Here is a 26062-nt window from a genome sequence, read left to right on the forward strand (position 1 = left end):
TATGTATGTAGTTGTATCAACTCACGTGCATCGGTGTCAACTCCCACTTGGATAACTTCATTTCAACCTCACCTCTTCCTGTGACTCGGTTTCCCCCCTGTTGCAATCACTCCAGGATATTAAATCAGCATTCTGAAACCAGCGATACTGCTCAATCAGGTAAATATCCAACTAGCATATGGTCTTTTCTATTTTTTGCATATTTTTATCGCACTGTGTGTGCGTATCTGTGGAGCGCCGCTGACTTGCGCCACGAGGCTGATTCCAAGGTTCACTCCGACTTCATTTCTCACTATCTGACCTCAGCCTACATACTTGTGCTCTGCGAATGGGATTCCCTCCTCCCTCCTCCTCGTCTCTCCCCCTCTTGGTACTTTGGGATCGCGTCGGCCTGTTCGTTTTCAAGGATCCCCGCTACCGCTGTTTCTATTCTGCACTCTTGCTACTATTCTGAGATTGTCGCATCGCCATGACTTCTCACGACGACCCGCGGGTTAAAAGCCGCAGCCCCTCGCCTCATCCTCATCCATACTTCGATCCCAATAATACCAACTCCAACATCCAGAACACCGGCGCGTCGGGCACTAATTCCTACAACTACTCCGCTGGTTATCTTGCGGCCCCTCACGGCCTTCCACAATCCTTCGAAACCAGCCTCCTTAATCAGTTGGAACAATCCTCCTCGCCCAACATGCCCATGCCTTCGGAGGAGAACTTCTCCAATCTCCTCAATTCCAATCAAGCCGATTTCGATTTTTCCCTCTACCAGAACCCCGCCAGTCCGAGTAGTACTACCGCTCCCGAATATGACTCGTCCCTGCTGCTCGATCCCCAGCTTCACCAACAGTCCCGACCGTCTAGCCAGTCGATCAATCCCGCCGACTTGGTTAGTCCCATTTCTTCGCCCCAGGACACTACGCACCAGCACTCCCCGGGCCCCATGTCGCCTCCAAGCTCCGCAGGGCCGTACTATACCCCGCAGCATTCGCGCCATACATCTTTGGATCCGTCTACCGCTGCGTTTTTGACCGCGGGACACTCCAATGCCGACTGGCAGTCGATGATGGGCAGCTCGGCGTTTCAGGGCCATCGTCGTGCGCCGTCGGAGGTGTCTGATGTCTCGTCCGTTGCGCCTTCGCCTTACATGTCGCAGCATGAATCTTTTGACGGCGTGGAGAACAACCCTTCGCCGCTGCTGGCGCCTCAGAATGATCCTGCTTACGATAACCTGGGAATCGAATCGTTCACGCTGTCCGACCACCAGCATCAGCATCAGCATCAGCATCAGCATCAGCATCAGCACCCGCAACAGCTTCAAGGCTTCAGTCCCGCTCACAGTCCGTATCTGTCTCCGCAATTGATGCCCCAACAAGGACCGGAGATGGTCCCCAACATCCCTTACATCTCTGCCCCGGCCGATAACAACAACACACAATACCCCAACCCTCCTGCCGACATGTATGGCAACGCGGATGCGTTTCCAAGCATGCAAATGCCGGGAGACATTGGTCAAGCATCGCAGATGGCCCCGCCGTCGATCAATGTCGAGTTTGCTCCTCCTTCAAGGGATCCTACTGTTGCAGTTTCGAAATCGACGGACATTGACTCTTTGAGTCCGCCAGCACGTTAGTCACTATCCTTGTTTCTTTCTTGATCCATGCTAATTCCGTTTAGGCCGTATTCGCAGTGTTTCCGACCCGTACATGCGCACAGCTCCTCGCCCGCGGTCTCCATCGGCCGCGAGTAGCTTGGCTCCTTCGACTCCTGGTCGATCTCTTTCGCCATTCGACCCTGTTAGCTTCAACCAGTCTCTGAGCAATCCTAGTTCCCGGGAGCCATCTCCGGCCCGGTCTAGTCGTCGACAGTCAACATCATCCATTGAACGCAACTACATTCTGGATTTGGCCGATCCGCAACGGTCAGGAGCCTCTCCCAACGACCGTGGACGGACCCAGAAACACCCGGCTACTTTCCAATGCCACCTGTGTCCGAAGCGGTTCACACGAGCCTACAACCTGCGCTCTCATCTACGAACCCACACTGACGAAAGGCCATTCGTCTGCACCGTCTGCGGCAAAGCATTCGCACGCCAACACGACCGCAAACGACACGAGGGCCTCCACTCCGGCGAAAAGAAATTCGTCTGTCGCGGCGACCTCTCCCGAAACGGCCACTGGGGCTGCGGCCGCCGTTTCGCTCGCGCCGATGCTCTAGGCCGCCACTTCCGCTCCGAAGCCGGCCGTCTCTGCATCAAACCCCTCCTCGACGAAGAATCCTCAGAGCGCGAACGCGTCCTCATAAGCCACCAACAACACCAGCAAACCGGCCATTTGCAACCCATCCCCCCGCCCCTCATGGTACCTGACATGAACGGCCCGCACACGGGTAACTTTGTCCTCCCCGCCGCGCTGCTAGCGCAGTATCCTGCCCTGCAGACACTGCAGTGGGATCAGATCCCGGCTGGGGCAGAGGATGGTGGTGATATCGGAGGTCGGAGCAGCTTCGATGCTAGTTCGGGGGGCGAGTTCGGGTACGAGGACGATGAGTCCGGGCTGAGCAGTGTGTCTGGGATGAGTGGGGGGTATCCTAACCAGGGGAATATGTATAACCAGGGACAGATGTTCTAACACTGGTCTGACTGAGTTGTGACTGACCTTACCTTACCTGGATGTTGATATTGATGTTGATGTTTCGTTGATTGACTGATTCGGTTCCAATGATAGAAGGATATCTGGCGTTGAGTATGGTTGACGGCCGTGGCTGTTTTCTTTTGTTGCTTTTTTATTATATCGTCCCCTTTGTTGCGTTACGTGTTATGATGAATGTCCACTACATGCACATACCCCCTGGAAGTATGGATGGACTCCATACTCGATTTATACCCTGTTGTCAGGTAGTAGCCTGTTTAGTTCGGTTGCATGAATGCATGATTCTTTTCCTTTACTTGGACGAGACTGAGTAAAAAAAAATTCGCATAAACGAAACTTCATTCGAGTAACACCTGCCTAAGTAAACACTATTTACTAGTTACCACACGCGATCAACTTCCCAACAGCCCCAATCCACCTTCCTCCAAATTTCTCCTCACTAAACCGAACCGCCGATCTCCGTGCTCTCTCCCGCATAGCGACCTTCTCCTCTCGAGGAAGTGCAAGCGCAGCCTCAAATGCCGCCGCGAATTCATCTTCCGTAGTCGCCCGGAATCCAGTCGCTCCGTCGCCTAGATCAATCACGATATCCTCCCTTGGACCACCGGAGTCGTGCACCACGCTGATCAGACCAGCGGCCTGGTACTCGACAACACAGATGCCAAAGTGCTCGTTCCACATGGCGTTTACGCCGATGGAGGCGGTACTCAAGTGCGAGAGGATGGTGGGCCAGGGGGCGTCGCAGAGGAAGGTGGTGGAGTCGCGGATGCGGAGCTCGTGGGTTAGTAGGCGGAGGTTGTAGATGTGGGTTTCGTCGGGGGAAGAGTGGCGGACGGAGCCGATTAGGACGAGGCGGGGTTGGATGTTGTGGGGGTTGTTCTCTTTGAGGTTGTTGAGGAAGCGGGCGAAAGAGCGCAGGACGAGGGGGTGGTTCTTTTCAGGACGGAATTGCGCGATGTAGAGGATTATGGGTTCGCGGGTGGATTCTGTGTCCGCGTTGACGGTGATGCTAGACTGTAATTCCGAGACGGCCGTTGGAGGGAAGATGACTGTTGGTTCGGAGTGGGCCTTTCTGGTGCGTGATGGACCCCAGATTGTGCGGATGTGCGCTGCTGTCCATGAGGAGTTGCACATGACTACGTCCACATGGCCTCCGACCCAGCCGTACAGACGCGCAAATGCAAGCCAGTACCTCCGCTTGAGCTGGCCCCGCAGCCCCTTTCCCGCGCCGGCGTTGACGCCCTTTAGACCGGTTTCATCGTCCAATGAACCAAGCATGTCGGTTGAGATGGTGGGGTAGTGAACATATGCGCCTGTCGGTACGGATGGGAAGAGCATTTTGCTGAATGCAAGCGTGAATGCGTAGCCCATGGTGTCGATAAACGTGTCCGGAACAAGGAGATTGAATGCGTCGTAGGCAGTAACCAATGAACCCAGTGACTGGCCCAGGAGCGTCATGTAGGGGTACATGCTGGGCACGACATATCTGCGTGTTGTAAGGTACAGCAGGACCACTGTTGGTGCGTGCAATTGGATGTTGAACCGGTTCTGCATCATATCAATACCTTGGCCTAACATTTGTATGGCAGTGTAACAACATACCTCGACCCTCTCCAATAGCGCCGTCTTGGTAACTTCATGGTCTCCTGTGTATACCACACAAATCGCCTTGGGCCATCGTTTCTGCGTGGCTCTCAGGGCTTCCCAGAGAACACGTTCTCCCCCGCCACCTGCGTTGCTAGACGATGTCAGAGGGTAACCTCCTTATAGCAGCACAGGCAAGACATACCAGAATGGATGAAAGAACCCAATAATACCATCCCAAGACTCATCTCTCTTCTCTTGCCCGTTGTTGTGATTATTGCCAGCTGTCCCTACACTAGACGTATCGACCTTCTCCCAGTCCTCATCTTCCGCCTGAGTCGTGGACGGTGACAACTTCTCAGCCCGCTTGGCTTGAAACTCTTCCTCCTCAGTTCGCACCCGTGAGATAATATACTCCTTGCGCGATCTGGTTCTCTTCCGAATAAACCATCCCACTCCGCGCAAGCCCAAGCGGAGAAAGCTCAAGGGGATCGTGGGGAGGAGGACAGAGGTCGCAGCGAGGGCGAGGAGGGAGATCAAGATGTTTATCAAAAGCGTCATGGCGATTTAGGGCATAGTAAAAGGATTGTTGTTTTCTTGCTTCTCGAAGGGAGGGGTGTTTGAGCGTTGTCAGTCGGAGTTGGCAGATGATTGACGGCGCTATCGATAAGTGGTATTACCGTATGTATGGTATGACGTGTAATATACAAGTCACATGACTTACTCAGAACTACTTCTAGGTAGCTACCCTTTCCATCAGGAAACGTCTTCCATCAAGATTCCAAAGATGCCGAGCAGAATGAGAGGCTTACGACTACGAATTATTGGAGATGAGCTGGAGTTTGTACACCGCTATAGGCCTGGGGATACCATTCATTTCATCTAGGGGATCTATACCAAGGAAAACACCAATATCGTGTTATTCACAAACTGGGTCATGGTGGATTATGTTCCATCTCTTGTTTACCTCGGGGCCGTAGGTCATTTCATCGACGATTGTGCCCGTCGCATAACAGCGGTCCATGATGACCATCACTCATAAAACCACCGCCCACGAGCCCGCTGCCTATAAACAACAAGCAGTACATCACTGAAGCATGTGTCAAGGTGACGATCCGAAAATGCATTTCGGGGCCCAATTAAATTCGTTTTTGGTCTTGGTAAAACGCCTCCGGTGTGTAGTTCGTTAAGAAATTGATGCACTTAAGCCTTTTTCAGTGGAGGATGTCCAATAACAAATTTTCTCCATTGCTTGAGACCCGGCCGCTTGAACATGAATTTGTCCAAAAAGATCGATTGCGTGGTAGCGAGATTTGTACTTGTGATCCAGTAGATAATAAGGGCACAAGGCATTTGGTACACGTAAGACGCAACACCAACATACAAGGCGAGAGTCTGGAGGAACAGCTTCAGCAGCCGCGAAGAGACAAGTCTAACCCTTTCTGGCCGCGGCAAGCTGGCAATCTCTTTGAAAGAAGGAGCCTTCCATCCAGTGCGGATATTCGTAATAATAGATCCCGCCAAAAAGATAGGAAGAATGCCCGTTGGATCCCCAGAAAGAAGATCTGGAAACCACAAGCCTCCCTCGGTAGCCAACGACGGCTCAGCGGCCAAGGATATATCTGACGAGCCCCGCGTCAGCGACAAGATCCACGGTACCAACCCGCTACTGTTCCCGGACATCGCTCTCAAGCTTTCCATAATCGAGAGCCAGACGGGAAGTTGCAAGAAAGGCACGGGTTTCCAGAACCGATGGATGTCCCAGACTTTATCCAAAGCGCGCTTCTTGGTTTTGATCATCTTTAGTAACTGCGTGTTCGCTTGACCTGCCATCATCGGGTCTTCACTGGAGCGATTGACATGCTTTCTGATCTGTGTTTGGTAATTGTGTCTCCAAGAAGTCATGATCGGAGCAATATCTTGCTCCTTGCGTGCTTGAATCTTGCTGTACATCTGCAGCGGCAGTCCGACTGACATCCGGACAATTAGGGCCGTCAATGGGATAGATGCGACCCATGGAAGGCAGGAGACTGTATGGACACCATGAATGAAGCCGGCAGAGGCGTCTAGTACTTCATTGACGAGTAGAGCTGGTCTTGTCGCGTGGAAATGGCGGATTTGCCGAGCCGAGATGCGTGGGGTGCGCAGCGCTCGGAGGGAATTTATAGGCATGTTTATTGAAATGACAATTGCTTAGTATAAGAGACAGAGGGGCAATGCGATTAAGGTCTGCAAGATCTGCGGAGGCGGTGGCAGTCTGGTACATCGGGCCGAGCAGCCAATGAAAATCCAGGAACGTATACTACTATCTATACATAGTTTAAGTCTTCAGGAACTGCCCAGATCAGTCACTTGGAGTAGTGAATGTAGTAATTGACGAAGAAATGAAGGAAAGCGTTGATTACATGACACCTTTCCTGTTGGGGCGCTGTAGGCTGCAGATAACAGAATCTCCCACCAGACATTTCCCTTCCATCAGCAATCTTAACCTCACACTCTGCAGACACAATATAGTTAGACATCAATCAAAACATGCCATATTACATCAATCGAGATGTTAAAGCAGGATGGCACCAGTATCCTACGGTTCAGAAACGGTTGACGATCCAATGGTAAGTTGCCGCCTAAGAGCATTATGGCTGTTACTTATTTCTAGGTCATCCGGATTGCTTCTGTCGTCGGAGACAGGTACAGACGTACAATGCTGGAACACATCTCACAGGTCGTGGCCCGCCATGTAGGCTTTACATTTTGCTTCTTGCGGTAAATCAGGACACGCTCCTTGCGGCTACAGCAACTGACAACCGGACGCACAGGAGCCATGACCATGGCACCACCCAAGTCCCTGTGGGAGACGGGACCTGCACGCACCACATAGATGACCCCCACATCACGTTCTACATGGGCTTCATGCCAGACAGGAATGAGTTCACTCATGAGGGCCATGTATTGGTGGAATACATCACCATCAATGGTGTCAAGATGCTGAAGGGCATCCCCGTCCAAGGGAAGTCCATGCTACTCTGGGACAGGGAGACCCGCGAGTTGGCAATTCTTTGATTTGTTTCTGTATTATTATCTTGTATTTTAATTATCTGGGAAATACATTCGGTATCAACCATTAACCGGAATTATACGTAGCAAAACTCATGATAGCTTCTACCGCGCAGTCCGACACCCTAAATAACCAATGCTCCATGCCTTCAAAAGCATCAGTTGGCTGATTCAAATCACCAAAACACCTTCTTCAACGGCCGCTGCTGGCGAACCAAACCGCTTTAAAGTCACCAATGCTTCGCTAATATCCTCTGCGGAAATACCCAAAAACGGAAGCTGAGCCATTCTAATAGAAACAAAATGGTCCGTCGGCTGGCAATCGAACATCCAATGACACTGTCGCAAAAAGACGTGAGGGTGATGGCCCAAAAACAGCAAGAGATAACTATCATGAATGTGCACCCAGTCGGTGAAAGGAGGTTGGCCATGTGGCATTTTAGGTCTCTCGTATCGATGGTCTGTGGGACTGAATTGGGGTATCTCCATGCGCTGTCTGCCCTCTAGAGCATCTGGGTCCGATATACCTGTCTCCCACAAGATAATACGAGCCTCTGCACGCTGCATCGAGTGGGACTCGCCCGGGAGGTACTCTTGCAGGAATTCAAACTGCCTCAAAGCGTTGTGGTCATTCAGTTTGGCCCTGACGAACGACCGCTCCAACGGCGGCAAGAATTGAAAAACCGCCTGAAGATGGTCCGTGATGGTAGAGACGGTACCTCGACACGACCAAAGAAAGTACTCGTGGTGCGTCTCCCAGTTCGCCGGCTGGTTAGGGTACGGCGGCTCATCGAACAACGCTGGTTGGGTATGGATCGCGATTGGTACCGGAGCAGATCTATGCTGACCAACGAGGCGCTCGAGTTGCATGAGTCTGTTCACTATAGCTGTGAGGGAGTCTCTCGTCTGCTGATAAGTAGTGTCTCGGGCTGATTGGGGTCTGGAAAAGATCCCTGTGAATATACCAGGAACCGAACGATGGTTGGGACTCAAGGGAATTGGTTCGCCCTCGTCATCGCTCACGTCTATGTCGGCGAGCGCGAAGCTGATGCTGGGGTCGTCTTCTAAGGGTGGGTCGAGTCTCATTGATGAGAAGGGGACGAATAGGTCATCTTCGCTGAGGTTGTCGTCTTGGAAGGGGAAACGGAGGCTTTGGCTCCCTGGCATGTTGCTTGGTCTCGTTTTCACGATACGATGGAGTCGACTGGACTGCTTTAATTAATGGCTCGTCTAGAATACGTACTGGTGCGCCAGCACTCACCTTTGCGCTTGACTCGAGATGCCCTCGAGCTTTTTCCCAGCCCCAAAAAACAGGGACCCAAAAGCCAAAAAGGAAATGAGTGCCGCCTCGATCCCAACTTCAATCCAAAAACAATGGCAACGACAAGCGACGGCGCAGCAAACAGAGATTCGACAAGTCGACACCGGCCACTCCTAAGCAACGAGAGAGCTACCAAGCAACCAAGCGCCCGGAAACGCGGCGAAGCGCAAAGCGAAAAACAAAAGAAAAAGATGGTCAAGGGAATGGGGTTAGGACCAGTCTGAATATGGATATGGATATGAATATGTACAGGAGACGAGACGATAGGAGAAGATGGTAAACAGAGTACAAAGGGAAATAAAAACAAAGCTGCTCCTATAAACAGTGACTCCTATTTTTCTTTTATTTGCATTAACTATCATGCCGTCTCATAGGCTACCAAATTATTTTCATGGTGTTTAACGATCGTCTTTGGAAGTGGGAAAATCTGTAGCATAGAATGCCATTTTTTCCCCTTGTTGTCGTCTGTATCTTCTTTGTAGGATTGACCGTGTTTCCTTCAACTGGTCAATTTGTTTCTGATTCTCTTTTCTCTGTATACCTGCTTCATCAAGAGCTTTAAAGAAGCATTGTAGTTAAGTGAGTAGTTGTGCCTGCTATACTGCATAAAGGAAAAGAAGCGAAGCGACTCGAAAAGCGGCTCTATCACCACGCCCTATTGAGCTTGTTTGTTGCAGAGCAAGAATCGAAGGTACATCCTATGTTCAGGGCATGGCTGTTCACGTGGCAGTCGGAGAATAAGGAAACGAGCAACTATGGTCCGAATTGAAGAATGGAGATGGCAAGTGAAATGTATAATATTCTACAAAGATCTAGCATGCATCCCAAAGCCGCCTAAGCTGACTAGTAAATTGAAATCAACGCCGTACCAAACGTGCTGTAAAAAAAAAAAAAAGACCTACCCAGAAGTGAAATGACAGATGCAACACAAATACAAACAAAGTGCGAGGGTCGAAGATTAAACGGGGAAAGATCAGAGCTTGGCTTTCTCCTTCTCGTCTGTAGCGCTGGCTTCCTGATTGATGGCAACTGTACGAGTGTCGGCGCTGTCGCCGAAGAAGATAACCTCAACAGTAACATCGTCACTAGAGAATTTTTAGTCCAGAGGTCTTCGAAAGAGGGCATGTATCTTACCGGTATCTCCGTGAATACGGGCTAGGAAGAGTCAACAATGCGCAGACCATGTCCTTGTGCTTGCCGCCCATGGCATTACGGACAAGGTGAGTGGCAGCATTGTTATCCTCAGTAACAAATCTCTCGGCGGCAGCCGAGATATCGTACTGTTGTTGGCGAATGGGGGCACGCTGGCCTCCTAGAGCTTCCTGTTGAGAAGCTTCCACGGGCAACTGCTTATTCTCAAATCCAAACCAGTTCTTCAGCCACGACTTGTCACCACCAGCGCGCTGCTGTTCGAGCCATTGGCCCACAAGCCCGACAACTTCCTCATTATTCAACATCTCCCAGAGACCGTCGGTCGCGATGACGACGAAGTCATTTTGACTAGGATCAATCTTGGTCGTTGTGATAACGGGCTCTGCGGTGACATAAGGAGGGGTCTTGAGTAGTGGAGAGGGGGTTCTTCCGAAGAACTGCCGCTTAATCTTCTCCTGGGTTTCTTTGCTCCACTTGTAGAACGCGTCTCCGAATGAACGGCTGGGCTCCAATTGGCCGAGGATTCTTCCGTTGCGGACGACGTTGGGCTCACCAGGATGTTCTTCCCGCAGACGCTTCATTTCCGACGGAGTTCCACCAGTCTGGTCTTCGGAGAGTGGCGTAGCAGTCCATTTCCCACCAGGCCCTCGACGGCCCAGGACCGCACGAGAATCACCAGCGCAAGCAACCTTCAGATCCTTGGACTGAGAGTCATAGAAAGCAAGGAGAGCACAGGAGCCAGACAAAGCAGGAGCAAGGAGTTCAGCAGCAACACTCCGGGAACTAGATTTGAAGACCTTGTCAACACTGTTGTGCACGATGTCGTTATCCAAACGGACGAATCCTTGCTTGATAGCTGCATCCACTGCCGCAGAGGATGGGAGGAGCAACGAAGGGTCGGTAGCCGCAGTCTTGTAGGTAGAATTCAACTCTCGGGCGACGTAGGAGATAAGGACATTGCGTAGTTTGGCCGATGTGGTCCATCCTCTAGTTCGGAATCAGAACACGTTATGAGATCCTCCCAAGATGATACTTACGAATGACCGTCAAACACCGCCCAGAACATCCAGTCGCTGTTTGCGCTGCCCTCTCTAGAAGCGGCCACGGACGATGGCACCTCGACAATCTTCTCCGCATGATCATCTTCGATGGGCGAGTTGCTGGGAACCTGAACAATGTCGTATCGAACCACTCCCTTGCCGCGATTCACCAAGTAGGACTCTTGGTTCTTCCTCAGTTTCTGCGTTGCTTGCTCCGGTGTCAACATTCCGAGAACGCGGCGGTCCGAATCGTCGGTCTTCTTGGAAAGGGGCTGGTCTTCGGAGAGGACAGTAGTGTAAAACTGGTCGTTTTCCACAAGGAGCGCACGACGAGTCGAATCCGATGGTGCTTCGGCGTGTGCTGTAGCGATACCCGACAGCGACAGCGAAGTTCTATTCAGACCTGCCACTGATGCTAACGGGGAGTTGTCACCCTGGTAGGCATACCAAGCTCCTGAGGCAATTATAGTCGAAATCACAGCGAGGGAGAGGTTTCGTAGCTGCATTGAGGACTGTAGAGAGGCTGGGATTCTGCCGACGGGCGAGGGGAGAGCCTGGTGACTGGAGAACGAAATGCACGGTTTCCTAAGTGCGACTCTCCATCCCGGTACACGCCGAGCAGTGCGGTAAGCCTGAATAGCCGCACGACGCATTTGGCCTGCGGATAGAATAATATCACAACACTTTGAGAAGCAGGAAAAGTCCAGCGCCTTCTGGAAAATAGAGAAGGGGATTTACTCCGAAAGTGAACGTGAAACCGTGCTCGATAGTCGATACCGCGGAGAAACGGGGAAGGTCAGGTGATGTAATGACATAAGGTAAGGTAGCTCACGTGAGCTTCCACTTTGGGATTCCGGTCCTGCGCTAGGCCCGACTCGGCAGTGTCGTCATTCCCCGCGGTCTTTTGAAGATTTATTTTGATGCTTTTTAAATGCTGACAACACTAAGATTATAAACTACTCTGTCCTCTTTAATAGTCCTCCCGGATGTCCTCCCGCGCGGTTCGCAAGCTGCAAAAGCTTCGCGAGCAGGAATTGCAGCAAGCCGACCAAGACGAATCGAGCGATGATGAACCCGTTTCGCGACCATCTAAACCGAAGCTCAACGCTTTCGATCTTCTGAATGCTGCGGAAGAGGAGGAGGAAGAAGAAGAAGAAGAAGAAGAGCCTGAAGAAGATACCGAATATGTGACCCCCCAACCGCCACAACCTGAACCTGAACCCGAACCCAAACCCTCGAAACCCACCGAAGCCAGCAAAAAGAAGAAGAACAAGAAGAAGAAAAAGAAGACGACTCCCAAAACAAGCGGCGCAGAAGAGCCGGCAGCTGCCAAGACAAAGGGTGCAAAGTTGGACGATATTGACAAAGCCCTGAAAGATCTGGCCGTCGAGAACAAGCCCGGGCAAGGTGACAACGGTACATCGTCCGCGAGTAATCGCTCGTTCCCAAAGACCCCCGAAGAACTATTAGGCATCGACCCGAGAGCCCTTAATTCAATTAACGAGATGAAGAAGCTGTTCGGAAATGTCGTGCTGGAAAACTTCGACCAGGATGACTCCGGGGCAGGCCGCAGAAGAGGAAGAACCGAAACGGTGGATCTTGGGCGCGCTCTGACGGGAAGATACTGTCCGGCAAGTCGAGGACAAAGCTTAGCGGGCGTGACTTTGCGGCGGAACTCTCTCATGCAGGCAAATGATGAATGGCCCCGCGCTCCTAACGGTGGTCTGGGAATGGAATTGGAGGAAAAGCTTCTGGATGGTTCTACGAAATACCGGATCGTACACAACCCTTCGTATCAGGATGTACAGCGGCAATTCGATCTGTGCGTCGAGTCGATGGACCCGCAAAGACTAATCGCCCTCCTTCAATACAACCCGTATCATATCTCCACGATACTTCAAGTGTCGGATATAGCCAAGCATCAGGGCGACCATGCCGTGTCCGCTGACCTTCTTGAGCGTGCCCTCTTCAATATTGGTCGCTCTGCCCATTCGACATTCAACAACCGCATCAAAGAGGGGCAGGCAAAGCTTGACTTCGGGCATTCAGAGAACCGGGAACTTTGGCTTGTGGGGTGGAGATACATCGCTAATTTGGGGATGAAGGGGACATGGAGGACCGCATATGAATGGGCTAAGCTGCTTCTCAGTCTTAATGCAAATGACCCATATTGCATGAGACTAATGATCGATCACTTGGCTCTTCGAGGTAGGGAATATGCTCATTTTGTTGAACTGTGTACCCAGACTCTGTTGAGTAAGGAATGGGAGCAGTATCCCAATATCCAGTGCTCGCTTGCACTGGCCTACCTCCGCCTGAACAACCCTCAGGAATGCCGGCAGCAACTACGTCTTGCCATGTCCCGCTACCCATGGGTGTTCTGCAGACTCGCACAGGAACTAGATATCCAGCCTATGCCCAAACGAGTCTGGGGCAAGATGCCACCAACTGATGTTCATGAACTACTCACCGAACTGTACATCACACGAGCGAAGGACCTCTGGAACACACCAGAGATCGTTTCGCTAATTGTCGAGGTCGCGGATACTCTACCAGAGAAGGAGGAACCTGTTGAGCCACCGGAGATCACATTGGATATTGCTCGTCATGTGATTCTTTCCGACATTCCTCAGGTCACCACCCATCTTCCTAATCGCTTTGTTTCTGGGCGTATTTCCGCATCCGATCCTCTCCCTCCGTATGAACCGGACGCTCATCGCCAGCAGTCCGACCCGACCCCGTCATACTTGTCTCGGATTCCGGAGGTTGGACGACCACAGTGGCTTCGTGATCTTCTCGACCAGATCAACAACGGAGCTATTCACTTCCCCCGGTTCCGACAAGGAGAGGACGAAGAAGCGCACAATGATGATGTTCATTCCGGCGAAGAGACTGAGGAAGGACGTACGGCAGGCGTCCCACATCCATCAGTCGAGGACCAACCCGTGCTCCAACAGTGGCTCTTGGCTGATGGCATGCAGGCTTTGGAGGCATACCTCCGAGAGCATGGTGTCGACCCGGGTAATTGGGATGAGCTTATTGATTACACCCCACTTATGGATTATGTAGATGCACTGGATGGAATCCAGCCCGATTCAGCCCGACAGCAACTCCTGTACGGGCCGATCCGAGAAGCGTTGGGTGACATTGTGGTGACAATGTTGGAAAACGAGTTGGAGATGCTGCAGGATCAAGTTTGATGGCGTATCGTATGCAGAGCATGTGAATGGTGATGCGGGGTGTGATGGTACTTTTATAATACAGAATTGATACCACTGGAGAAATGCCGATTGGTCTGGATGTATATAAAAAGGACGCAGCGCCGTGCCGATCTCGTGGAGACTTACTGTTTTGTATATCTATACATCAGGGGTGCATAACACACCCTCTTCAGCCCAATGACATGCATGCATCACTGCGCCTATCAACACTTTCGGCAATTTCGACGGCATCAGTGCGATTATGCCTTCATATGCCAAATTATGCTATCGTTTGCTATTTCTATAAAACCCGAAACATAGTCGCGGACGTAGTTAACACTGCCCTGCCCTGCTTAATCAGCAATCCTTATCGTGGCCGCTCCACCATTCTGATACTCCGTGATTCAGATCCTTTTTTTACAACTCAAATTTCCTTGAATGAACTTTGCCTCCTGAATTGTGCTTATTCCCCTTTTGGGCACATCTTCTGGATGCTGAAACTTCTCCCGTGCCTCATGTTTCCTTTCCTTCAGCTCACCTGTGCTGTCACTGTCAGATAACTTTATAGGCGTTGTCGCAAACCCTCCCTCTCGTCATGTCACTCTTGGGGTTAATGTCTAGGGTCTCTGCGGCGCAATCCGTACCCTTGACGGGCCGTGAAGCTGCATCGGGTCTTTTGGGATCTGTTTCATTGACATGCTGGATATTCTTGTTGGTAAGTTTCTTCTTCTTTACCTGAAGTATATGAAGAAAGGGATATATACTCACGATGCCTCCCCACTAACAGGTCCCCCAACTGATCGAAAACTACCACAACGGAAACGCAGAAGCCATCTCCCTCCTCTTCATCTTCATCTGGTTCGTTGGCGACATAACCAATCTCATTGGTGGCCTCTGGGCCGGTCTCGTCCCCGTTATCATCACCATCGCATTCTACTTCTGCATCGCAGACGGCGTCCTCATTGGCCAATGCCTCTACTACAAGAACCGCAACTCGCGCCGCGAATCCCTCGAACGCAGACGCCGCTCGTCAACCGAAACACCCGATCCGACGACCCCGTTGCTGGGTAGACACTTTAGCGATAACCTGGAAGCTGGTCCGGCGGCTGCGCAGCGGGATGCTCTTTTGAATGGTCGTCGTGGTAGCGAGATGGAGGACCCATTGACCAAGATGTTGGATGAGGGTGAGGATGGTGGACGGAGTGCGTGGGTGAAGAATACTAGCAGTGTTCTGGCTATTGCGTTGATTGGCTGCGTTGGATGGGTTGTCGCATGGCAGTCGGGCATGTGGAAGCCTGCGCCGCAGGGTGAGAATGGGGGTGTTGATATGGCTGTGGGGGCGCAGGTATTGGGGTATATCAGCGCCGTGTGTTATCTGGGGTGAGTGAATTTCTGATTGAGGAGCGATCGATCTTGGATACTTACTAATGGGAAACAGTGCGCGATTGCCTCAGATCTGGAAGAACCACTGCGAAAAATCGTGCGAGGGTCTTTCCCTGCTATTCTTCGTTCTCTCCGTCTTGGGCAACCTGACCTATGGCGCTGGGGTAAGTTCGTCCCCTATATAAGCCAGTATCGTTTTCTAACGGCACAGATCCTCTGCCATTCCACCGAGAAGAACTACATTCTTACGAATCTCCCGTGGCTGATCGGATCGTTGGGCACAATGGCCGAGGACGTGATGATTTTCGTGCAGTTTCATCTGTACGCCGTCCGGGATCCACCCAGTGTCGCCGTCGCTTGACTTGCAGCATTCTAGAAAATCGCCGTTTTGGGTTTGGTTTGGTTTGATCGCGCATGTGTTTCGGGGGCACATGTTCTGACACGTCGATCTATAAAAAAGTTATGGAGTTCAAAAGTTATAGGCGAATCTATGGGGCTAGACAATTTGCTCGTTTTATGGGAATAGGATGGCGTTGGGTGTTTTCTACTTGCAATCGGAGCTTGTAGTTATACAGAGAATAGAAATGCAGACGGAATCCTTTTGTTCATGGTCACATGGCAGACATGGCCTGAAACTGGGCACTAGACTAGACAAGTCATATCGCAATTAATGGTATATACCCGGAGATGTTGTAGAAGTCCCCGGTAAAACAAAGCAAGTCAAACGTTTTTGCTTTTTTTTGTATCATTTCTATTGCCGGAATCCTAGCGTCATCCGTTTCATTACCTCTGTCACGACATAACCCATCATGCAAGCAAAGCGCCCAGTCCCACTGGATGTCCTTGTCCGTAGAATCTTTTTTCTTTTCCCATTTCGGTCTTCGTGCAGGGGCGTGATATCGGATACAAGGGGGTGGACGTTAAAAGGAGACAGGAAAAAACGAGAAACACGAGAGAGAGAAAACGAGACGCTTAGTCGAAAAGACCGAAGCCCATGTCCTCGTCGGACTCCTCCTTCTCTGTAAAGAAGTTAGCGCACCGGGTTCCAGGCAATCGTCAAATCAGAAATTGTGATTCTTACCCTCCTCCTTCTTCTCCTCAGCAGCAGCCTCGGCGGGGGCCTCAGTGGCACCACCAGCGCCGGCGGGGGCGGCGGGGCCGCCAGAGCCAACGTTGGTCAGGAGCTCCTTGATGTCCTTGCCCTCGAGAGCCTTGGCGAAGATGGAAGTCCAGATGGGCTCGACTTCCTGGACCTTAGCGGCACCGAGGAGGGTCTGGAGCTTGTCGGCCTGTATAAGGAAAATTCATCAGCCGGAGTCCGTCTTGACATGCGCATTTTCCTATTTTCCAAAAATCCTCCATTATAATCCCTCCTCTTCACGATGGCGCGTATGCCATTTATTGTATTTCCATCCCTTTCCCAACAATCGCGCGTCACTTCAAATCGAGGGCAAGGAACGTACGGTAACCTCGACACCGTCATCGGCGAGGATGAGGGCCGCGTAGGAGCAAGCGAGCTCGGCAGTAGACATGGTGGTCGGCGAGGTTATTGTCGAGGGACTGGGGAGTCTGTAGTTGGCGGGATGGGATAGAGAGAAAGGAAAGAGAGAAAAGATCGCGAAGGAGGTCTCAGCGAACGACTTACCCGAAACGAAACCCACCGCGGCGGTTGGTCCAATTTGTGTGTTTGGCTGCCAAAGCCCTAAGCGAGAGGGCTGTCCCCTTTTGGACTAGTTTAGGCGGTGAGTGTCCCTGCTCCGAAACGGGAATAGTGGACTGCGATGCCATCATCGTCTCCGCCGCGAGGCCTGAGGCAGGAATCATCATACTACCTCATGCACCGCTTTTAGTACTATCAACTTCACCTTCGTTTCTCCGACTCGTTCGTTATTTGGATAGACATTGTATTATTCTCGCTACCATCGCTTCCGCTTTTCTCCTTCCTCGCCGGACTCTCTCCGGTTGCCTCCATCATGGACTCCCCCGCCGTTCCTGTTCCGCGTGATCCGCAAGAACAGCCTATCCTCGAACGCCTTCTTCGCACCCGCGATGCTCTTCTATTGCTGAAACGAGACAAATCGTCCTACATCAAGTCCCGCGATGTGATCCCGCTGTACGAAGCTGTGATCCAGGAGGTGGAACAACTGCATGCAGTCCGGGAAGGACAGGATCCTCGGCAACCTCACAACCGACGTTAGTACAACGGTTTGCACACGAGTCATATGGCTTGGGGATATGACTAACTGGACTGGACTGGGATTATAGTGGACTACGTTTTGGATGATTGCTTTCAGCTGATTTCCTTGTTGTTCTTGACCGTTGGCAAAAACAATGAAGCTCCAGCAGTGTAGGTGAACCTCTCCGCGTGTTGACGTATGTGGCTGACAGGGATTCAGATATTCACTTGCGACTACGGTCAAGGTACTTCCATTGCTTGATCACCTGATTGTACTTTTTTTCTGACTAGATCTAGCGCCTGCTCGACCACCTCGAAGAAGCCGGCTTCTACAGCTCCAAAGACCTTTCCTCCATTACGAAGACCTTGGCAGACATGCGCCAAACCCTCGAGCGCGGCAGGCAGACATATTCCCCAGCCCTATTGAAGCTCCTGGAAAGTCGGATCCAACAATGCGAGTGGCATCTAGAAAGTCTGCAGAAGGGGCTTTCCATTTTGGCACCTGAGCTTGCGCCTACACATGAGACACTTGTTTCTATTTTGCGGTCGACATCTGCTGTTAATACCCGTTCGAAGGTGTGTTGGTGCAATTCATCATATGAGATCCTGGACGTCTATGCTAACCTCAAATGACAGTTCTCGCCATCGGAAGTGACTAGCCTGCGAAAGCAACTGGAGAAGATTCAGGGATCTTTGAAGGACGGTCGATTTGTCGGCGCCGATGGCGCACCTCTTCAGGGTCAGGATTCGCTGAAAGGATTGTTAGAACGATGTTGGCGGTGGACTGAGATTGTTTTGGAGCGGTGCGCACGACTCGTACTTCAAATCAACGGACATTTGGCTGATCAACCGTATAGGGAAGGGCAAATCACCGAAGGATTCCAGGAGCAATACGAACGTCTGGTTGAGATTCGCAATCAGTTGGACCGGCTGTCCGTGACGCAAGCGTGGTCTCTTCGTGAGACAGACCTTTTCGAGTTCCAGCGGAAACTTGATCGCATTGACGAGGCGCGAGTTAACGGAAACTTTGTCAGCCCCGATGGACAACAGGCAGACCTCCATGCACAGCGGGTACGTTCCTTATACCGGGGTTGAAAACTGATTAATGCTGACAGTCTCACCAGACACTCTTGTACCTGATTCGTCGAAGCTACGCATACATCTACGCTCTCCTTATCTCATCCGAACCGGTATCCGAGGCATTGCTGCCAGTATATAATCAGCTGCAAACGTTGCGGCGGTGCTTGTTGGAGGTCAAGGAGTCTGGAGGCGTGTCGAACTCGCGTGAACTTTACCCGTACAGCATGAAGGTTTGTTTCTTTTCAAGTTCCGGAGATCAGGGACACTAGCTAATCTGTCATAGCTCAATTCGATTGACAACATGCGAGTCGACGGCAAGTTCTATGTGGGCAGCGACATTCCCGAAGGCCAGGGCAGCATCAATGCATTGCTCGCCGAATGTTACGATATTGCATGGGAGCTCCGCGCATCGGTAGACGAAGAGGACGAAAGGAGTTGATAGAGCTTGCTCTTCTAATATGTACTTTTGCTGCTTTCCTTTCATCTTTCCCGACTACTACGTGTTTTTATTCTGCTTTATCTATTGTATCTAATTCTGGGGAGGGCTTCTTATCGCTGTACACTGTTTCTTCGGATGGAACTTGCCTTGGGATTCATGATGGCGTTTTACTAGGACATGTGCTTTTGGGATGTTAGTATGGCCCGGTACCTCTATAGGGAGGATACCAGCCCTGATATACATGATGCCATGTAATACATAGCTGTGCTTTGCCATTTATGGAAGTGACAAAAATACAGATACAATACAATACATACCGTAATTCACGGGGAACCGGCATCGGCATGCAGCAGCCAATCAGAGCAAAGGCAAAAGAATTCAAAACCACCGCCTGCAAAAAAAGGCCGATTTTTTATTCTTTTTCTCCCCGCAATATCTTTCTCAGGACCACCAGAAAATAAGGTCGAGATGGTGAGGCAGCTTGTCTGGCAGCGGGCCATCGCCTCTCGGAGGGTGAGTGAATCCATATCTCTCGAATTGAGTCGATTGACTAACGGGCTTTTATGGCATATAGCTGGCACCATGCCTATCGCCACAACGAATGTTCAACCGCCGTGGCCTGGCCACAGAGGCCTCGTCGTCGCGCATGCCCCCCTACGAGAAGACCGTCCAGAGACTCGAAGAAGTCCGCCGGGTGCTGGGCTCCTCGCGCCCCCTCACCCTCGCCGAAAAGATCCTCTACGCCCACCTCGACAACCCCGAGGACTCCCTGATGACCGGCACAAACAACGGCCGCGATATCCGTGGCAATGCAAACCTGAAGCTCAAGCCGGACCGTGTGGCGATGCAGGATGCGTCTGCGCAGATGGCACTGTTGCAGTTCATGTCGTGTGGTCTGCCCTCGACCGCTGTGCCTGCTAGTATTCACTGTGACCATATGATTGTTGGAGAGCGGGGTGCGGATACGGACTTGCCTGCGTCGATCAAGGGAAACGCAGAAGTTTTCGATTTCTTGGAGAGTGCGGCGAAGAGATATGGCATTGAGTTCTGGCCGCCTGGTGCCGGTATTATTCACCAGAGTGTGCTTGAGAACTATGCTGCGCCTGGATTGATGATGTTGGGTACGGACAGTCACACTCCTAACGCTGGTGGTCTTGGTGCTATTGCCATTGGTGTTGGTGGTGCTGATGCTGTTGACGCCTTGGTTGATGCTCCTTGGGAGTTGAAGGCGCCCAAAATTCTGGGTGTTCGCCTGGAGGGCAAGCTGAACGGCTGGGCCAGCCCTAAAGATATCATCCTGCACCTGGCTGGTAAGCTTACCGTCCGTGGTGGTACTGGTTTCGTCATTGAGTACCACGGCCCTGGTGTCGAGACTCTCAGCTGCACTGGTATGGCTACCATCTGTAACATGGGTGCTGAGATGGGTGCTACCACCTCTCTTTTCCCCTTCTCCCCCAGCATGGTGCCGTACCTGCAGGCCACTCACCGTGGCCATGTGGCCGAGGCGGCCTCCAAGGTCGCTGCCTCGGGACCTGGTCACCTGCTGCGTGCTGATGGCCAGGCTGAGTATGACCAGCTGGTCACCATCGACTTGTCGACCCTGGAGCCCCACATCAACGGTCCCTTCACCCCTGACCTGTCGGTGCCTGTGTCCAAGTTCGCGGACCAGGTGCGCGAGAAGCAGTGGCCTGAGACTTTCGGCGCTGGTCTGATTGGTAGCTGCACCAACAGTTCGTACGAGGACATGACCCGTGCGGAGGACCTGGTCAAGCAGGCCGCTGCTGCTGGTCTCCAGCCCAAGGCCGACTTCTTCATCACCCCCGGTAGTGAGCAGATCCGTGCCACTCTGGACCGGGACCAGACCCTCAACACTTTCTCCGAGGCTGGCGGTAAGGTGCTCGCCAACGCCTGTGGACCCTGCATTGGACAGTGGAAGCGGACAGACGGTGTTGGCAAGGGTGAGGACAACGCCATCTTCACCTCTTACAACCGTAACTTCCCCGGCCGTAACGATGGTAACCGTCGCACCATGAACTTCATCGCCTCGCCGGAGCTCGTCACTGCCTTGGCCTACTCGGGCAGCACGACCTTCAACCCCATGAAGGATTCCCTCAAGACTCCTAGCGGAGAGGAGTTCCAGTTCCATCCTCCTACTGGATCGCAACTTCCCGATGAGGGTTTCGCTGACGGCAACCCGTCCTTCAAGCCGACCGCGGCCGTTCCTGACGCCTCGTGCGATGTCGTGGTCTCCCCAACATCCGACCGTCTCGCCCTCCTGGAGCCCTTTGACCCCTTCCCTGCCGGTGACCTCTCCGGCCTGAAGGTCCTGTACAAGGTCAAGGGCCAGTGCACAACCGACACCATCTCCGCTGCTGGTCCCTGGTTGAAATACAAGGGCCACCTGCCCAACATCTCCGCCAACACCCTCATCGGCGCCGTTAACGCCGCCACCGGCGAGACCAACGTCGCCTACGACGACGCCGGCAAGCAGCACGGCATCCCCGAACTCGCTGAGCAATGGAAGGACCAGGGCATTCCCTGGTTGGTCGTTGCTGAGGACAACTACGGTGAGGGTAGTGCGCGTGAACACGCCGCTCTGCAGCCCCGCTACCTCGGTGGCCGGATCATCGTGGCCAAGAGCTTTGCTCGTATCCACGAGACCAACCTCAAGAAGCAGGGTTTGGTCCCCTTGACGTTCGCGGACAAGGCGAACTACGATAAGATCGATGCCTGCGACATCGTGGACACTGTTGGATTGTACGATGTCCTGAAGGCCGGTGGCCAGGGCTCAATTCAGATCAAGGTGACCAAGAAGTCCGGAGAGACGGTGCTGATCCCCGTAAACCACACATTGAGCAAGGACCAGTGTGGATTTGTCCTGGCGGGAAGCGCATTGAACTTGCTGGCCAAGAAGGCTGGTGGCAAGGCATGATTTCTAGTATATTTTCTTTCTGTTATGTTCATACTTCATGTATATGGCGTTAAGTAGTTACGGTTGCATAGATAATGTAAATATGAGGCTTAAAGCCTATGATGCCATTGCCCCACACCCCACAGGTTCATCTAATAACCGGTTCATCCGCGCTTCCCCGGAACCAATTCTAATCAATTTTTCTAACAATTTCTCCTATCTATACTGAACGAGCACAGAAAATCAATTACAATGCCAGAAACAGTACGAACAGCCTTCGCAGACGAACCCCGTCCCCTCCTCTCCTACGGTATTCCCTTCCCCTCCGCCGCAGCCCGCCATGTCCCCGGTCTCTTCAATGCCTCGCGCGTCTACATCATCTGCTCAGGGTCATTGGCTCGCAACACAGACTCCCTAGAGAAATTGAAGAGTACCCTAGGCGAGGATAAGGTTGTTGGTGTGCGAATCGGGATGAAGAGCCACACGCTGTGGTCAGAGGTATTTGAGATCGTGCAAGATGCGAAACGAGTCGGCGCGGATCTACTGCTCACATTGGGAGCGGGGAGTTTAACGGATGGTGCTAAGATTATAGCATTGGTATGACTCTACAAACAACCCAATCTAGAATGGTACTAACGAGTGTAGGCCCTCGCAAACAACATCCAAAAAGCCTCCGACCTCCTCAACCTAACCGCAACCAGCCCTAACAAAAGCTCCATCCACCCACCCACAGTCCCCATAGTCTCAATCCCAACCTCCCTCTCCGCAGGCGAATACTCCAACTTCGCCGGCGGCACTGACGACATCACACCGGGCAGCAACAGAAAACACTCCTTCAGCTACCCAACACAAGGACCGCAGCTGATTATCCTCGACCCGGAACTTACATCTACAACGCCGGATTCGATCTGGTTGAGTACGGGTATTCGTGCTGTGGATCACTGCGTTGAGACGTTGTGCGCTTTGCGCGGTGAGAATGGGACGGATACGTTGGATGCGATGGCGAGACATGCGCTTGGTTTGCTGGTGCCGGGGTTGGTGAAGTGTAAGCGTGACGCGAAAGATCTGGACGCGAGATTGCAGTGTCAGCTGGGGTCTGTGGATGCCATGGCTGCTTGTGCGAGTGGGAGTATTCAGTTGGGTGCTAGCCATGGAATTGGACATCAGCTTGGGCCGTTGGGTGTTGGGCATGGAGAAACAAGCTGTATACTTTTACCAGCTGTGTGTAAATTCAATGCCGCGCATAACGCCAACAATGACCGCCAGGATCTTGTGCGGCAGTTCCTCCTTCATGACGATATTGTCAAGGACGTGCTGAGCCGTCGTGGTGTTGATGAGGACAAGGCTGGTTTGGGCGATGTGTTGGATGCTATCATTCGGGGACTGGGACTGCCTCGGAGCTTGAAGGATGTCGGGGTTGGACGGGAGCAGTTGGATGGGTTGGCGGAGAACAGTCTACACGACCGGTGGTGTGTGTCCAACCCCGTGCCGTTGAAGGAGAAGGGGCAGGTATTGGAAATTTTGGAAAAGGTTGTATAGCTATAGTGAAGTTTATTTGGACATATTCGGTACAGTACAGGGCAGAGACTAGCTATCCTTGTACAGCTTGTATAGCACCTAATTATGCTCATACTCCTCAATCATAAGCATCTGTCTATACGCCCGTTCAGCAACACCCCTAGCCCTGGCCTTCTGCACAAACCGCTTATCCGACATGACAAACCCAAACAGTCTCATCCACTCCCTCCAACGCCCCATACTCCACACTCCCAGTTCAGTTATACCTTCATTCTCTGCCTTCTTATACTGCCCATAAACCCATCGACACTCATCAGGCCGCATGACCCATTGTGCAGCAGAATGTATCAAAATCCCCGGCTTATCCGGTCCCTCAATAGGCTCTTCTTCTAAACCCAGGTATTCAGGGCTATCCGGTAGAAGTTGATGGAGAGCACTGAGACCACTGCAATCGTTCAAGTTCGAGGATGTAAGACGCGCCATTGCAGATTTGGGGTTGCGTAAGCGGTAATTTGCAGACCACACCGATATCTCGTCCTCAAAGTACGTGTAGATACTTTCCCAACTCGCTTCAATCGGTCACAGCGCCATCTTGGGACATGGATCATTAAGATCCCCAGAAGAAACACCGGTATAAGCGTAAACCTCATGTCGTGGCAGATCCTTAGCACCTTCACAAACTCCACCATCCAACTCTGTCCATCATGATACGGCGGATACGCCGTACACAAACGAGCAAGCGACCCAAAAACAACACGGATGTCCCTCCTCGGATCCGGTGCAAAATGGCACATGTCGGTGTCCTTCCATCCCCTGGCATGTTCGTCCGGCGTGATCTTGTACTTGTATTCCTCCGGTCGTTTGATCCATTCAGCGTGTTTGCGCTCCGCTATAGATATAGTTATGGAGTCGAAGTCTTCGGCTACCTCGGCTGGGGGGCGTTTCCGTAGTCTAGGCCTTCTAGGTGGTCTTTCATTTGCTCGGAGTGGTTGTCGTCGTCTAGGGAGTAGAGGAATCGAGGAGGGAGGGGTTTGGTGTCGTATTTATCGGAGTCTTCGGGATTGCGGTACGGGGGCAGGTTGAGGGTTGACATGTTGAGGATTGACATTTTAGAGGTGTTATGCTTAGTGATTGAGGGCGGGGGCGAGAGGTGATACTTCTACCTAGAGTAGTTGCGTAGCACGCGGGCAGATCCAGATCGGAAGGCGCAATGTATTGTGAATTGTTGATTGTTCCTATAGCGCCCATACAAGTGACTGTAATAAAATGACACACGCCATACTCATTCACCTCTATCCATAAAACCCCCCAACCTCGAAAACAACTCCGCCTCCATCCTCTCCCCATCCCCTTTCTCCATAATCGTCCCCATATCATCCGGCTGCGGTCCCAGATCAAACTCCCACGGATTCCCGATATCATTCCCCCTCATAGCCTCCAAAATACACATGCGGAGATGCCATCGCAGAAAGTCAGGGCTAACACGATTGTTAGGGTTGGGCGGGTTATAGCGGACTCTGCGAGTCTGCATCCACCTAGCATCACGGCGTCTTCGCCGAAGCAGATGATCTTGAAACCTTCCTGTGCGTAGATTAATTAATTAGCATTGCCACAATTTATTTAGTTGAGGGATAAAGGAGAAATACATCTGGATCAATACCAATCCTCCACGCATCCCAGATCATATCAATACCCGCCATCAAAAGCAAGCCGTTTTGCGGTGAAAAGATTCTCGAATTACCAACTTCTCTGGGGCTGCTGGTATCTGCAATCCAGCGTCTGTAGTTTTGCGTCTTCCATTCGTTTATCCTACTTACGGAGTAGACATGGGTGCTCGAGAGCCCGAGGAAGGGTCGGTTTTTGGCCCGTAGGCTCTTGCCGGAGATAGCGTATTTGCGGTCTCGTTCACGGAGGACATTGCGGAAATGGCCTTGCTGAATAGTGTTGATTAGATTTCTATAACATTATCCAGGGATAGATAGTTGGTTATCAGACTATCTTGGTTGATATGATCCGAGCTAGGTGGTCTCGAGTATACCCGCCGTGGGGCTCTATCTGATGTCACGTTGATATCCAAGGATCCTGAGTCTGTTACTATTAACATTATATTTCATTTTAGCTATGCTTTAGCAGTTATACTGACCTTCGTCAAGTACTATATACTTCCTTGGCACAACCATATCATGATCGACTTGTCGGAGCAAGTCTCCCGTGGAGCCATCGTTGTTGAGATGGAAAATCCTCCAGCACACGTTCAAAGGAAAGTTGACAATCTCTCGACAGTAACGGTATAGGCATTCTTGTGCTAACATATGGTGATGACTCCCGGATTTCAAGTCCTGCCACAGAATATCAATTAGTCCCGATATATAGTTACACGCCGGCAGTTACTGATCTCCCATGATGTCACCGGTATGGCTATACACGAGAAGGTTCTTTCTGTATAATTTGAGGGTTCGAGATTCCGGGTCATGGCTTGGATGGATTAGATAAAAGGAAATACCAAAGGTGATTATGAGTGATTACGGGGTCTAAGGGATGAGCTTGTTGGGCTGC

General features: G+C 51.7%; 15 protein-coding genes across 15 annotated transcripts; 8 read left to right on the plus strand and 7 right to left on the minus strand.

The window, feature by feature from the left end:
* Positions 1-469: 469 nt before the first annotated feature.
* On the plus strand, positions 470-2627 carry crzA (putative C2H2 transcription factor Crz1; the record flags this gene model as incomplete). Its single annotated transcript, XM_022544034.1, has 2 exons — positions 470-1625; positions 1675-2627. 2 exons carry the CDS (start codon positions 470-472, stop codon positions 2625-2627), a joined length of 2109 nt encoding a protein of 702 aa, XP_022406248.1.
* A 396-nt stretch (positions 2628-3023) lies between these two features.
* Positions 3024-4876, minus strand: ASPGLDRAFT_162094 (alpha-1,2-mannosyltransferase ALG11; the record flags this gene model as incomplete). Its single annotated transcript, XM_022542504.1, has 3 exons — positions 4438-4876; positions 4251-4386; positions 3024-4196 (listed from the first exon to the last, which is right to left on the minus strand). Exons 1-3 carry the CDS (start codon positions 4791-4793, stop codon positions 3024-3026), a joined length of 1665 nt encoding a protein of 554 aa, XP_022406249.1. The 5' UTR covers positions 4794-4876.
* A 191-nt stretch (positions 4877-5067) lies between these two features.
* On the minus strand, positions 5068-6439 carry ASPGLDRAFT_41609 (putative mitochondrial export translocase Oxa2). The gene has a single exon (XM_022545448.1). The coding sequence runs from the start codon at positions 6402-6404 to the stop codon at positions 5436-5438; it is 969 nt and encodes a 322-aa protein (XP_022406250.1). The 5' UTR covers positions 6405-6439; the 3' UTR covers positions 5068-5435.
* Positions 6440-6799: 360 nt separating this feature from the next.
* On the plus strand, positions 6800-7292 carry ASPGLDRAFT_31269 (uncharacterized protein; the record flags this gene model as incomplete). Its single annotated transcript, XM_022544035.1, has 3 exons — positions 6800-6844; positions 6889-6995; positions 7049-7292. The coding sequence occupies 3 exons, from the start codon at positions 6800-6802 to the stop codon at positions 7290-7292; spliced, it is 396 nt and encodes a 131-aa protein (XP_022406251.1).
* A 25-nt stretch (positions 7293-7317) lies between these two features.
* On the minus strand, positions 7318-8755 carry ASPGLDRAFT_266773 (uncharacterized protein). Its single transcript, XM_022543587.1, has 2 exons — positions 8548-8755; positions 7318-8495 (listed from the first exon to the last, which is right to left on the minus strand). Exon 2 carries the CDS (start codon positions 8451-8453, stop codon positions 7458-7460), a length of 996 nt encoding a protein of 331 aa, XP_022406252.1. The 5' UTR covers positions 8454-8495; positions 8548-8755; the 3' UTR covers positions 7318-7457.
* Positions 8756-9453: 698 nt separating this feature from the next.
* Positions 9454-11530, minus strand: ptcF (type 2C protein phosphatase ptcF). Its single transcript, XM_022545449.1, has 3 exons — positions 10797-11530; positions 9742-10746; positions 9454-9692 (listed from the first exon to the last, which is right to left on the minus strand). Exons 1-3 carry the CDS (start codon positions 11450-11452, stop codon positions 9581-9583), a joined length of 1773 nt encoding a protein of 590 aa, XP_022406253.1. The 5' UTR covers positions 11453-11530; the 3' UTR covers positions 9454-9580.
* A 255-nt stretch (positions 11531-11785) lies between these two features.
* ASPGLDRAFT_115425 (transcriptional repressor TCF25 family protein) lies at positions 11786-13999 on the plus strand (the record flags this gene model as incomplete). The annotated part of the gene is made up of 1 exon (XM_022539690.1): positions 11786-13999. One exon carries the CDS (start codon positions 11786-11788, stop codon positions 13997-13999), a length of 2214 nt encoding a protein of 737 aa, XP_022406254.1.
* On the plus strand, positions 13813-14858 carry ASPGLDRAFT_268315 (uncharacterized protein). Its single transcript, XM_022543607.1, has 3 exons — positions 13813-13820; positions 13869-14714; positions 14787-14858. The coding sequence occupies exon 2, from the start codon at positions 14083-14085 to the stop codon at positions 14557-14559; it is 477 nt and encodes a 158-aa protein (XP_022406255.1). The 5' UTR covers positions 13813-13820; positions 13869-14082; the 3' UTR covers positions 14560-14714; positions 14787-14858.
* Positions 14595-15743, plus strand: ASPGLDRAFT_115936 (PQ-loop repeat-containing protein; the record flags this gene model as incomplete). The annotated part of the gene is made up of 4 exons (XM_022539728.1): positions 14595-14714; positions 14787-15379; positions 15438-15546; positions 15594-15743. The coding sequence occupies 4 exons, from the start codon at positions 14595-14597 to the stop codon at positions 15741-15743; spliced, it is 972 nt and encodes a 323-aa protein (XP_022406256.1).
* Positions 15744-16085: 342 nt separating this feature from the next.
* On the minus strand, positions 16086-17170 carry rpp1 (ribosomal P1 domain-containing protein; the record flags this gene model as incomplete). The annotated part of the gene is made up of 4 exons (XM_022549978.1): positions 16086-16401; positions 16464-16671; positions 16846-16942; positions 17028-17170. 4 exons carry the CDS (start codon positions 17168-17170, stop codon positions 16355-16357), a joined length of 495 nt encoding a protein of 164 aa, XP_022406257.1. The 3' UTR covers positions 16086-16354.
* On the plus strand, positions 17123-19378 carry ASPGLDRAFT_266840 (uncharacterized protein). Its single transcript, XM_022543588.1, has 8 exons — positions 17123-17575; positions 17648-17729; positions 17779-17803; positions 17856-18134; positions 18195-18361; positions 18416-18629; positions 18683-18868; positions 18922-19378. The coding sequence occupies exons 1-8, from the start codon at positions 17356-17358 to the stop codon at positions 19075-19077; spliced, it is 1329 nt and encodes a 442-aa protein (XP_022406258.1). The 5' UTR covers positions 17123-17355; the 3' UTR covers positions 19078-19378.
* A 133-nt stretch (positions 19379-19511) lies between these two features.
* ASPGLDRAFT_41613 (aconitate hydratase ACO2) lies at positions 19512-22170 on the plus strand. The gene is made up of 2 exons (XM_022545450.1): positions 19512-19590; positions 19652-22170. Exons 1-2 carry the CDS (start codon positions 19546-19548, stop codon positions 22007-22009), a joined length of 2403 nt encoding a protein of 800 aa, XP_022406259.1. The 5' UTR covers positions 19512-19545; the 3' UTR covers positions 22010-22170.
* A 70-nt stretch (positions 22171-22240) lies between these two features.
* On the plus strand, positions 22241-23744 carry ASPGLDRAFT_162117 (iron-containing alcohol dehydrogenase; the record flags this gene model as incomplete). Its single annotated transcript, XM_022542505.1, has 2 exons — positions 22241-22585; positions 22634-23744. The coding sequence occupies 2 exons, from the start codon at positions 22241-22243 to the stop codon at positions 23525-23527; spliced, it is 1239 nt and encodes a 412-aa protein (XP_022406260.1). The 3' UTR covers positions 23528-23744.
* On the minus strand, positions 23606-24599 carry ASPGLDRAFT_31278 (uncharacterized protein; the record flags this gene model as incomplete). Its single annotated transcript, XM_022544036.1, has 2 exons — positions 23606-23951; positions 24433-24599. The coding sequence occupies 2 exons, from the start codon at positions 24597-24599 to the stop codon at positions 23606-23608; spliced, it is 513 nt and encodes a 170-aa protein (XP_022406261.1).
* Positions 24600-24702: 103 nt separating this feature from the next.
* ASPGLDRAFT_268507 (HNH endonuclease signature motif containing protein) lies at positions 24703-26025 on the minus strand. Its single transcript, XM_022543612.1, has 4 exons — positions 25650-26025; positions 25502-25594; positions 25153-25436; positions 24703-25087 (listed from the first exon to the last, which is right to left on the minus strand). Exons 1-4 carry the CDS (start codon positions 25816-25818, stop codon positions 24935-24937), a joined length of 699 nt encoding a protein of 232 aa, XP_022406262.1. The 5' UTR covers positions 25819-26025; the 3' UTR covers positions 24703-24934.
* Positions 26026-26062: the final 37 nt, after the last annotated feature.

Source organism: Aspergillus glaucus, assembly GCF_001890805.1.
Source record: "Aspergillus glaucus CBS 516.65 unplaced genomic scaffold ASPGLscaffold_1, whole genome shotgun sequence".
Lineage (NCBI taxonomy): Eukaryota > Fungi > Ascomycota > Eurotiomycetes > Eurotiales > Aspergillaceae > Aspergillus > Aspergillus glaucus.

Excerpts from the sequence above, each read along its gene's own strand:
- ASPGLDRAFT_268315 (XM_022543607.1), top strand. The coding sequence starts at position 14,083 with ATGCCGATTGGTCTGGATGTATATAAAAAGGACGCAGCGCCGTGCCGA.
- ASPGLDRAFT_268507 (XM_022543612.1), bottom strand. The coding sequence starts at position 25,818 with ATGTTAGCACAAGAATGCCTATACCGTTACTGTCGAGAGATTGTCAAC. Across the intron at positions 25,595-25,649 it reads GTATATAGTACTTGACGAAG|ACTCAGGATCCTTGGATATC; the intron begins GTCAGTATAACT and ends TAATAGTAACAG. Across the intron at positions 25,437-25,501 it reads GGATCATATCAACCAAGATA|GCCATTTCCGCAATGTCCTC; the intron begins GTCTGATAACCA and ends CTATTCAGCAAG.
- ASPGLDRAFT_266773 (XM_022543587.1), bottom strand. The coding sequence starts at position 8,453 with ATGCCAGGGAGCCAAAGCCTCCGTTTCCCCTTCCAAGACGACAACCTC.
- ASPGLDRAFT_266840 (XM_022543588.1), top strand. The coding sequence starts at position 17,356 with ATGGACTCCCCCGCCGTTCCTGTTCCGCGTGATCCGCAAGAACAGCCT. Across the intron at positions 17,730-17,778 it reads AACAATGAAGCTCCAGCAGT|ATATTCACTTGCGACTACGG; the intron begins GTAGGTGAACCT and ends ACAGGGATTCAG. Across the intron at positions 18,869-18,921 it reads TTTACCCGTACAGCATGAAG|CTCAATTCGATTGACAACAT; the intron begins GTTTGTTTCTTT and ends AATCTGTCATAG.
- ptcF (XM_022545449.1), bottom strand. The coding sequence starts at position 11,452 with ATGCGTCGTGCGGCTATTCAGGCTTACCGCACTGCTCGGCGTGTACCG. Across the intron at positions 10,747-10,796 it reads GCGGTGTTTGACGGTCATTC|AGGATGGACCACATCGGCCA; the intron begins GTAAGTATCATC and ends ATTCCGAACTAG. Across the intron at positions 9,693-9,741 it reads CCGTATTCACGGAGATACCG|TGACGATGTTACTGTTGAGG; the intron begins GTAAGATACATG and ends AAAATTCTCTAG.
- ASPGLDRAFT_41613 (XM_022545450.1), top strand. The coding sequence starts at position 19,546 with ATGGTGAGGCAGCTTGTCTGGCAGCGGGCCATCGCCTCTCGGAGG. Across the intron at positions 19,591-19,651 it reads GGGCCATCGCCTCTCGGAGG|CTGGCACCATGCCTATCGCC; the intron begins GTGAGTGAATCC and ends TATGGCATATAG.
- ASPGLDRAFT_41609 (XM_022545448.1), bottom strand. The coding sequence starts at position 6,404 with ATGCCTATAAATTCCCTCCGAGCGCTGCGCACCCCACGCATCTCGGCT.